Source organism: Euprymna scolopes, chromosome 5, assembly GCF_053919585.1.
Source record: "Euprymna scolopes isolate OS-2025 chromosome 5, ASM5391958v1, whole genome shotgun sequence".
Classification (NCBI taxonomy): Eukaryota; Metazoa; Mollusca; class Cephalopoda; order Sepiida; family Sepiolidae; genus Euprymna; species Euprymna scolopes.
The window spans coordinates 132269539-132281376 of NC_136486.1; the positions used below are offsets into that span (position 1 = coordinate 132269539).

An 11838-nucleotide genomic window follows, 5' to 3' on the forward strand; every position below is an offset into this window, starting at 1 on the left:
CACTTGTGTCCCCTCGACATAAATACCCCCGACAAACCCGAGAAGCAGCTAAATCCCACCCCTTCATGGTAGAGATCCTTAGATGTAAGAGAGCATTCTACTCCAGTAGTTTCTTTCCCAGAACAGCTAGACTTTGGAATTCTCTTCCAGGTCCCTGCTTCCCCAACTGAACTGACATGCAGAAGTTCAAGTGTAATGTGAACCGAAATCTTGCTACCCAACTCCCTACACAGTACCCCTGAGGCTTATGTCCCTGATAGTAGCCCCTACAACAAAGTGGCAATGTGCCTTGTTTGGGGTGAAAATGTAATAAAAAAAATAAATAAAAATAAAATATATATATATATATATATATATATATATATATATTGTTGGTTTTCTACGAAAGTTTACTAGGCCAGTTTCTGTAGGGGGTGATCTATATTTTTAAAAATCTTTTATGTTATCATCCGGGAATGATGTGATGGTTGTAGTGGTGGGTAGAAAGAAGCATGATTATGTTAATTTTAAACGTTCTTTTGAGTTTTCTTTTGGGGGTTGGGTTGAAGAGAATAATGTCCGTTTTAGGGTAAAAAGTACGTGAAATTGTTTCGTATATGTATTTAAATTACCCGTTTTAGTGTAGGTAAAATTATTTTAAATATGTGTTGTATATTCACCGTCCTTGCAAAGGTAAAATTATTTCATATACATGCTGTAAATTACCTACCCTAGGTAAGATACAATTATTTCATACGTGTAATACCTGTCCTAGGTAGGTAAAATATTCTTTTGCTCGAAATAGCAAATGATACATAGACATTAAAAATTCCTCTCTCCTAAGAATAACAAATATATTCAAAATCAAATTCCATTTTCTCATTGTTTATACGGTCTCGAGCAATGCCGGATAGCCCCACTAATTTTTAAATAAAAAAATAAATTTTGCAGCTAAACTACGAGCGACAATTTTGCGACATCATCTTGAAAACAGTCAGAAGGAACAAAGGATATAACTCCATATAATTCAAGTTTTCAAGATTTTAGAAAGCCATTCTTAACATGGGGAGGGAGACATAGGAAATACTCAAATTCACTTAAAAATTATTTTCTTTATAAAAAAAATAAAAACTACTTGGTCAAATTACGTAATTTGTGTGTCGTGCAATATTTTCTTTCCGGACATGATACAGATGTTGCTTTTTTTTTTTTTTTTTTTTTTTTTTCCATATATCAAGAACCAAAGTTTCATCCAGTTGTTTTGCACATTCATAAAGGTTGAAACATAGGAATATTGGATATTCTAATTCCATCAAGATTATGGGTTAATGTGTAGAGAGCGGCCTAGATTTTATGGAACTATGGTCCATGCAAAAACGTAAAAAAGGTCAAATTTGGCCTCAAAAAGACCAATCTGGCAATCCTTACTAAGGACAAATTTTCAAAACGTTGGCGGCTTCGATTGTTGTACATTTAGTCTAATAAAAAATGTTAAAAAAAATAATAAAAATTAAATTTTTTCTGGTTTTATTTCAGCCTTAGGGTCTAATAATGTGTTTTATATAAAAGAAAATAATTTTTATAAATTTCTGTCGGTCAAATAATTTACGCCGCTGAAATACACATTTGCCAATAATAGAAATAATTGTTTGTAAGGAAAGTTTGCTTTCCTCAAAGTTTTTTTTGTCGTTGTTTTGTTTTTGACTTGAACGACGAAAAGCATTTTTTGAATATTCCATCTCCATACGAATAACGGTTCAATGGTAAATCGCAGATTTCACATCGCCAAGAATTGGCAATTAACCAATGCTTGGTAATCTATTGAATCATTTCGAAATTGTCAGTTGAAAGTGACAAGTTGGAATATTGTTATTTCTTCAATCCGCATAAAATCATTGCCATAACATAATTTACAAAACTTGTTGGGCGCATTCTAAGAACCCAGAAGTCATTTCTTTCTACACATTACCGATTGCGGTTAGGAAATACAAAGAAATCTCCTTACCATATGAGGTGCTTCTTCCTTATCATAGCAAAATTCGGAAGTTGAAAACAATCAATTTTTATTTAAAAAAAAAAAAGAATGTATCTACTTTTTATGTCAATTTCAACTAAAAACAATGTTATATACTTTATTGTCATGTCACTATTAGTTAAATATTACTACATTATTAAATAAAACAAGAATTTCCAAGCTTTATCAAAAAAAAAAAAAAAAGGTTCGCCATGTTTGTTTGAGACGTGATGTAAAAGCAAGGAAAGTAACCCATAGTTTGGAATATTTCGAAAACTTATCCGAAATTGGTCTAAGATTTTTCAAGTTTTTAGAAAATAATTACCTCCCCTGTTACGATACGAAGGGTTTGTTTTACTATACACAGATTCGAAAAAGTTGTCAAAAAAAAAAAAAAAAAAAATCAAAGGCAAGATATGTTACTTTTCTACTTACCAAGAAAAGTTTTTAGTGGTTTTATTCACTTTAAAACGTGTAATCGGTTCGAAAATCACACAGTGTTTATCGATATATGTGAAAAAGACAAATGGCGGCAACCCCTTAGTTGAATGTATTAAGTTTGGGAAAATGAGTTCAAACTAAAAAATTATACAAAATGCTGTAAGAAATCCACCGCATGTATATTAGCCTATGCCACGTTAACATATATTGAGTGAGTTTCTAATAGTATAGTTTTTTTGGTTTGAACTTATTTTCCCAAACTTAACGTATTCAACTAAGAGTTCGCCAACATTTGTCTTTTGTGGTGTACACAAGGAATTACTCGCCATATGAATGCTCATCTATAAGTCATTTCAGTTTGGTGAACAGCGAATAAAACAAAGAAACAATATAAGAAGAAATTTAAGTTTATAGAAGACAGAACAATGCAAAAGATGTGACGGATATACTGTCACAAATTAAAATATAATGGTGGAACTGGCTATGCAGTTTCACTTTTATTGATCCAATTCATGTGTAAATGTATAACCACACACACACACACACACACACACACACACACACACAATATTTTGCATCTAGGATGTTCTTACTTGCGTCAGGCAGCCAGGAACAATGTTTAACCTTCAGATCTTGTAATCTCGCGAGAACAAAGACGGGGTCACGCATATTCATGAGATTTGAGGTTCCTCTGGTATCTTGCTCCCAAGAACACAATTCTGACCTCCATTACCTCATTCTCGCAAAGGTAACTTTGTCGTCCCTACAATGTGAATTAATTTATTTGTGACGCCTCTTGTTGATTGTCACCACAGGAAATTGACCAGTTAGCCCCGCACATGGTGCCGAATTTACATTTAATTAATCGATTACACAATATGAAAGCAACAAAACTATGAATAAATAACATTTTATACTAACAAACGAGAATATGAAGAATTCAATTTAGGTTATGATATTTTTCTGTAGAACATTTAAAATATAAGAATACACCATTAATGTAAATCCGTTCACCAAAAAAGCCCGAACAGATATAGCTGGTAAGCCCCGGAAAAAGACCCGCAATCCATCTTCTTGGTATGCTAAGCGGGCACAATGCAATGCATTATGGTACGTCTGTCGATGCGGGTCGGCTTGGATGCGGTTTTTAACCACGTCCAATGGCATGATTGACGTCCAACTGATGATACCGGCAATACCACCGGTGAAAAAATTCAAAACAGAGTCCGAAAGCAAAGGAAACATCCGTTCTCCAGTATTGTTTAAATATTCATAAGCGACGATGTATAATCCATACGATGGAATATCACGAACGATGTGCACTAAAAATCCCCTGTAGACTCCGAGGATTCCGTTTTTGCGTATGATGTCGATGCAAGCATCCCACGGTCCACGGTAAATCGATCCTGATTTGGCGCCCACCTGAGACTGGAGGACAACTTTAGCCAGTTCGAACGGGCAGCCAGGTATCGCCTGCACTGCGCCTCCAGCACATCCAGCAAGAAATATGTTCATGTAATCGTCTTTGTATTGTTTTTTTGTGCTCTCTGTACCTTTTTCGTTTTCACTTCGAAGCCTCATCAAGACGTTACCGTAGACTCCGAAATAGATGGCATTCAGTCCCGCATAAGAGAACAATGGAGACATTAATCCACGAAAATGTCCGCGTGACCAACCTTCTTCGTGTATTGATTTTAAGGTTGACCAGAGGCCGAAATGTCGGGTGGTAGTTGATGGTGGGACCAGTCCCGAAACATGGTCAGGTACCTGTTGCTTAACTTTCAAAGTGTCCAGTGGGTGACCAATCACTAATCCAGAAAGTCCACCAATACCGCCAGCGATGTAGTCATGAACGGGGTTCAACGTTTCAGACATTATTAAAAATTACGAGGAAAATATTTTTAAAACATGAACAAACAAGAATTGGAACTCGTTGAAAAATTATTTTCCGTAACAAAAATAAATTATATATACACATATAGCAAAAGATTCCTCTGAAAGAAAGTTTTGACGTATGTATGCAATATGTACTTGCAATAACCCTTATCCCTGAGTGGCTTCCGGGCCTTGATAAGTGGTGATCACAGTGTAAAAAAAAAAAAAGTATAGCCAAATTGTTAAATGAAGGTTTTATGCGGAGTTAATAGTTGTTTGGTCGACGTCCGTGTTATCTGTTTTATGATCTCAACAACTGGTTTAAAGAGAGAGAAAAAAAAAACTCGTGATTATGCATACGTCAATTCCGTAAAGAGGGCGAGTTGTTTGAGATTAATTAATTATCTAACAAAGTGAAAAGCCGAATAAAAGTCAAAGGTTAACGTCCGAATACGAGAATAGAGATAGGAAAGTTCAGCAAGTGTTTTATAAACCCCTTTCTTTCATTTTTATATAACTGAATATTTTTCTGAAATATCACTTCACTGAATATATATATATATGATCATCCACATAAAATTTTATAAGGATATGTCATTTTTCATGTATTGATTTTCAGTATTTACTTGGACAGTACTCAATACGCGAGTAGAGCTAGGTAATAATGTAATAAAGCGCGGGCGTGCGTATGCATATTCCGAGCCATGTGCGAAATGAAGGAAAAAGAAAGACTATAAAAAGGAGGACGATCACGGTAGAGACGTGGGTAACGTCACAGCTGTAATGAGAAGTCAAGCTTGGTGGGAAAATGAGGAAATAAATGTTACAAAAAAAAAAAAAAAAAGAAAAAGGAGTCGAATTATTACTTGTCTTCTGTTCCTTGCGAGGCTAACTGCATATAACGTAAGGGTCTAATGTGTAATGGTACAATAAGTTATGTAAATAACTGATAATTAAGCTCCAAAGTTTTCCGTGTTCCATCCTCGTAATGACTCGTCAGGCTAAAATTCAATCTAGCCTGACGAGTCCTTGCGAGAATGAAACGAAGAAGAGTGTGCAGACTAAAAAGGATGGGAGCTGGAAGATGAAAAGAAAGAGGAAATTCGGGAGAGTGCGACCGGCTCTGAACAACACATTCTTTCTATTTTGTAATTTCTATAAGTAGAAAATTTCAAGTTAAAAAAGAAAAAGTACTTGTGCAGAATTTGAACCAGACATGACTAATCGTCCGCTCGACTTTACTCGGAACATGACGTCATGTGTTCGAGTTTGACTGTAATCTGATGGAAGACGCCGTTCAATGTGCGGCAAAGGAGCAGACGATCGTTGGAGAAAATATTGGGGTGGGGGTCAACGGGACCAGCCAACAGTAATCTTTTCGAGTTTATGTGGAAACAGAAATTTGGTAATAACCCTTTTGTCTATCTTAAATCATATATCGGAAAGTTACTCGGTTATGTTGAAAAATTTTTTTCCACATCCGTTGTCTCTTCTCATCCCACTTTGAGATCGTCTGATCCGACCGTAGAAAAGTCTACCTAACCATAAGGGAATATTCCGGCTGTCTTAATTCAATTTCATTAAAAAAAGGTTGTTCCGCCCGTACAGGAAAAAAAATTGTTCATGAAAAGAAAAAAAAGTTTACTTTACATTACGTAAAAAAAAAAAGAAAAAAAAATGGAAAAAGAAAAATCACATGAAAACAAAAAAGTGCCTTACAAAAAAAAAAAAAAACTTTGTTAAAAAAAACTATGAAAAACATTTTTTTTTCTAATTAATTTTGTTCAATTTTGTTGACTCCAAAAAATTGGTTGAAAAAAAAAAAAAAAAAAAATTCTTGTTTATTTTTTCACTTAACCAATCTGTTACAAGGATGAAATAGAAATTGTTACATTAGGTCGTTTTTTTATTTTATTTTTCAACCCTTATTTTCTTTATGTCCCTTATAAAGAATTAATCTTTAATATATTTTCTATGTATGTGCTGAATAGCAAAATTATATCGAACCAGATTTGATATTTGGCTAATGATTTTCCTCGAAAAATCCATGGATTGAGGAACTTACTTTGAAATGTATCCTTTGTTCTTTGTTCAAATAACTTTTTGTTTGAAAAATATTTTTTGAATGAAATTTAAATATAAAAACGATATATATATATATATAAGAAATTCTGCAGAAATAAGCAAGTTTTTTATTGGACGGTTTCTCCGCCCACGAAATTATTTTAACCAATCAAATTGCATGTTATAACTAACTGCCGAGAATGTTTTTGGCGCCAATATTCCCTTTTTCAAACCAGAATCCAAAAAGACGCAGGGATGGACAGACGTAGATTTCTCACTCGAATTGAGGCAGCGAAAATTACTTTGTTGCTTTGGGACATTTTAATGCCTAAACGCGGAGCAGAACATTATCATTGCAATTACCAATGCCCTTAAGTAGGGCGAATTATATTTGCACGCATATGCTACAATTTGATGTCTGCCAAGACGAAATTAAGGTCTACGGTTTGACCTGCTTTGTCCGCCATTGGACTGACTTTACAGGACACCACAAGAATGCGTGGCTAGCAGCATCCATCTTGGAAGTTACCTTAAGACTCCAACCTGCGCACTACTTCGTCAGTGGGAATTCAACTTAGCCTTTATCGAAGACGAACTATTATTCCCTTTGGGTTCGTTACCAGCCCATAGTGGCAGATAGCTGAAGATGACGCATCTTTTGCAACATGGACCTTTTTTACTTTAATAAAATTTACGTTGAAGTTTTAAGGTGAGCTTGTTGTAATTTCTGTTTGGTTTTCTTCCATTCTGCTGAGGGCAAAAACCTTGTGAGAGAAATCTCACAATGATATATATATATATATATATATATATATATATATATATATATATATATATATATATATATATATGGGTTTGTATTACTGTACACAGATTCGAAAAAGTTGTCAAAAAGCAAATATATAACAAATAAAGGGTTTGTATTACTGTACACATAGATTCGAAAAAGTTGTCAAAAAAAAAAATAAAACAAATAAATGTTATCAAAGGCAAGATAAGTTACTTTTCTACCAAACTGGATATAATTTTCGTGTTTTTATTCAATTTAACATGTTTATTCAGCTCGAAAAGCATACAGTGTTTAGCGATGTATTGGAAAATTCAAGATGGCGGCCGATTCTCTCTTTAACACAGTAAGTTTGGAAAAAGGTGTAATAAATAATACACTAGACAAAATACTGTTAGAAATTCGCTCAATATATGTTACCGTGACATAACTTGACATATATTCGGTGGTTTTTAATAGTATTTTGTCTAGTTTATTATTTATAACACCTTTTCCCGAACTTACCGTGTTAAAGAGAGAATGGGCCGCCATCTTGAATTTTCCAATACATCGGTAAACACTGTATGCTTTTCGAGCTGAATAAACATGTTAAATTGAATAAAAACAAAACACGAAAATTATATCCAGTTTGGTAGAAAAGTAACTTATCTTGCCTTTGATAACATTTATTTGTCATATATTTTTTTTTGACAACTTTTTCGAATCTATGTGTACAGTAATACAAACCCCAAATAAATGTTATCAAAGGCAAGATAAGTTACTTTTCTACCAAATTGGATATATTTTTTGTGTTATTATTCAATGCAACATGTTTATTCAGCTCGAAAAACATGCAGTGTTGTCCGATGTATTGGAAAATTCAAAATGGCGCCCGACTATCTCTTTAACACGGTAAGTTTGGGAAAAGGTGGTATAAATAATAAACTAGACAAAATACTATTTAAAAAAAAACACCGATATATGTCAACTTATGTCACGGTAACATATATTGAGCGAATTTCTAACAGTACTTTGTCTAGTTTATTATTTATTACACCTTTTCCCGAACTTACTGTGTTAAAGAGATAGTCGGGCGCGATTTTGAATTTTCCGTTACATCGATAAACACTGTATGCTTTTGAGTTGAATAAACATGTTACATTGAATAAAAACACGAAAATTATATCCAATTTGGTAGAAAAGTAACTTATCTTGCCTTTGATAATATTTATTTGTTATATATTTGTTTTTGACAACTTTTTCGAATCTGTTTACAGTAATACAAAACCATATATGTGTGTGTGTGTGTGTGTGTGTATGTGTGTGTGTGTGTGCAGAGAGTGATCTGCGCTATCTTTTAAATCGTATTTCCAAGTTTAAAGTTTTATGATATATTTTTTTATTCAATTGTAAGGTTGAAGTATAGAATAGGTACAAAACACCCTCCCCTCCCCCATGTTAAGAAAGGCTTTTTAAATGACGTTATTTACGTCCGGATCACTCTCTGCACTAGTGTATATATATATATTCTGTTGATTTTATTATATTTAAATGTTTTCCTTGAGTAGCATTGTTACACTTTGATAACTGGCGACGCTCGGCGAAAGCCGGCAGTTGGCATCATGTTTAGAGCAAAGTCGAACGGCCAGTTAGTTACGTCTGGTTCAAATTCTGCACAAGTACCGAAAATAAATTTAAATGTTTATTTTACCTGCTTAGCGTTATTGGATTTTCTTGATTTTTTTATTTTTTGTATATATTTTCAAGATATTTTAAATCATAAACTTACACCGCCATTGCCAGTGTAGAGACATATTGATTTTGTAGCAAAGCACGGACGTACGTGTGCAAATGCACACAATATAGGAAATAACGTCACCGTAAGAAAAAAAAAAGTGTGCACAGACCGGAGTACGTTCGGTCAGAGAGAAGGAGCATGGTTACATTTTATTCGAGAAAGTACCTGGAAATAAATGTCGTTGTTACAAAAAAAAAAAAAAAAAAAAAATGGAGTCGAGTTATTACTTGGCCTATGTTCCTTGCGATGACTGCTACATACTATACAGACTTAAAGAAAGCCCAGAGAAAAATAGATCTTCGAGAATTCAAGTGACCTAATTTTATGTAATAGGTCTTTATTCAACAAATAATGACTGAACGTCTCATGGATGGTCTAGTTTTAATTAAAATTTGTATTCTTATCTACCTTTATGTTATGTTAGAAAGCCGGGTTTAGTATTAAGGTTAGTGTCATTTTTTTTTTTTAATTAGGTCAATGCAAAAGTATTTTGTTGGTTTGTAGGCGATGCATTTTAAACCATTGTAATTTATTTCATGTATTATTACTTGAGCGTATCACTATGATTAATTTAAAACTTTTTCTTTCAGATTATTAAAGTATCATTCACATTTTTCTGCAATATTTTCACACATCTTGACCTGAAAACAGCCTTCTTTAGTCAACACAAAGGAAGTAATATTCCATCATGATAATGCTCGTTATCACGCAACACTTCCAACCAACGATCTTTTGGTTGAGAAATTTCGCCTCCTCCTGCATATTCTTCTGACCGAGCTCCCTCGGGTTATCGCTCATTTCGAGGATTACAATACCATTTAGATGGCCTTAAGATAACATTATGAGAGAAGATTGGACACGCGTTGGATTTATATTTCACATTCAAAACCTAAAGAATTTTACAAGACAGGTGTTTATAGACTCGTTAACTGATGGAATCAAGTCATAAAGAGAAAATGTTATTGTTGCGAATTAAGATTTTTCAAAAACAGTTTTTCATTCTTTTTGTTTGTTTTTTTTTAATATTTTAAAATCAGGAAAAAAACTTTTGCATCGACCCGATACTAAAAAGAACAAAATTATATAAAAATAATAAAGGTTTATATAAACAAGAGATGGACAATACAAAAAAGGAAGGGAGGGCAGCAGCAACTCAAGAGTTTTTCTGTAGAGCCTTTAAAATATGAGAATAAATCATTAACGTAAACCCGTTCACCAAAAAGGCACGAATAGACATGGCTGGTAAGCCCCGGAAAAAGATTCTCAATCCACCTTCTTGGTATGCTAAGGAAGCACAATGCCATGCATTCCTGTATGTTTCGCGATGAGGGTCGGCCTGGATTCGGTTTTTAACCACATCGAATGGCGTAATCGACACCCAGCTGAGGACACCAGCAATACCACCAGTAATAAAATTTAAAACAGAGTCCGAAAGCGAAGGAAACATCCGTTCTCCAGTATTGTTTAAATATTCATAAGAAACGATGTATAATCCGTACGATGGAATATCACGAACGCTGTGCACTAAAAATCCCCTGTAGACTCCGAGGATTCCGTTTTTGCGTATGATGTCGATGCAAGCATCCCACGGTCCACGGTAAATCGATCCTGATTTCGCGCCCACCTGAGACTGGAGGACAACTTTAGTCAGTTCGAACGGGCAGCCAGGTATCGTCTGCACTGCGCCCCCAGCACACCCAGCAAGAAATATGTTCATGTAATCGTCTTTGTATTGTTTTTTCGTGCCCTCTGCACCTTTTTCGTCTTTGATTCGAAGCTTCATCAAGATGTTACGGTAAACTCCGAAATAGACGGCGTTCAGAACTGCGTAAGAGAACAACGGCGACATTAATCCACGAAAATGTCCACGTGACCAACCTTCGTCGTGGATTGATTTTAAGGTTGAACGGAGGCCGAAATGTCGGGTGGTAGTCGATGATGGGACCAGTCCCGAAACTGGGCCAGGCACCTGTTGCTTAATTTTCAAAGTGTCCAGTGGGTGACCGATCACTAGTCCAGAAAGTCCACCAATACTACCGGCGATGTAGTCATAAACAGGGCTTAATGATTCTGACATCATAAAAATTATAAAGAAATTTTTTTTTTTAATTAAAAGTGTATTTTAAAAGTTGAAAAAATTATTTTTGCATTGAAATGAAAAAAAAAATATCAAAAGGATACATTGTAAGAAAATAAATAAAAAGAATATTAGATATGCGAACATTAATGTATGGCTACATTTTTATATATCAAGATCCAAGCCGACTTAATAGTAAAAATCCCATTAAAAAATAAAAGACGTTATAGACGATAAACGATAGCTTTGTGGTGTAATCCGCCTCTTTTTGATGTCATTCCGTGCGCAGAGTGACAAGATGTAAGCAAGAACGTACAAGAATTAAAGAATTGTTGTATACTAGACTATACGTGACGCGCCGAGTCACTAATGTTTATATATATATGCACACTAAGATGAATATATAATTTCGTTAACATTGCTTTGATGAATAACGTCATAAAAGATGAATGGTAGCTTTTGAAAAAGACCCCATTTTGATATATATATATATATATATATATATATATATATATATATATATATACATATATATATATATATACATATATATATATATATATACTAGCAGGTCGCCTGGCATTCCCCAGTCGTGAAATACGCTTACATAGATTTTGATTAATACAAATTTCCTATTTATATATTGGACCCAATATATAGTAATGATTTAAATAAAAATTAAAAAAAAAAGACTCGTGCGCCGCCACCGAGAATTGAAACCAAAACGATTTATTTTTTTCCTTTGACGTTAATGCCTGACCTATGAAGACCTGTTTTCTGCAAGGTTAAAAATTAAAACATTAACCAATAGTTACTACGTTATG

At 34.1% G+C, this 11838-nt stretch overlaps 2 protein-coding genes across 2 annotated transcripts; both read right to left on the reverse strand.

The window, feature by feature from the left end:
* Positions 1-2407: 2407 nt before the first annotated feature.
* On the reverse strand, positions 2408-5993 carry LOC145276972 (solute carrier family 25 member 45-like). Its single transcript, XM_080128522.1, has one exon. It carries the CDS (start codon positions 4307-4309, stop codon positions 3380-3382), a length of 930 nt encoding a protein of 309 aa, XP_079984648.1. The 5' UTR covers positions 4310-5993; the 3' UTR covers positions 2408-3379.
* Positions 5994-9148: 3155 nt separating this feature from the next.
* On the reverse strand, positions 9149-11412 carry LOC145276973 (solute carrier family 25 member 45-like). Its single transcript, XM_080128523.1, has one exon. It carries the CDS (start codon positions 11015-11017, stop codon positions 10091-10093), a length of 927 nt encoding a protein of 308 aa, XP_079984649.1. The 5' UTR covers positions 11018-11412; the 3' UTR covers positions 9149-10090.
* Between the last annotated feature and the right edge of the window lie 426 nt (positions 11413-11838).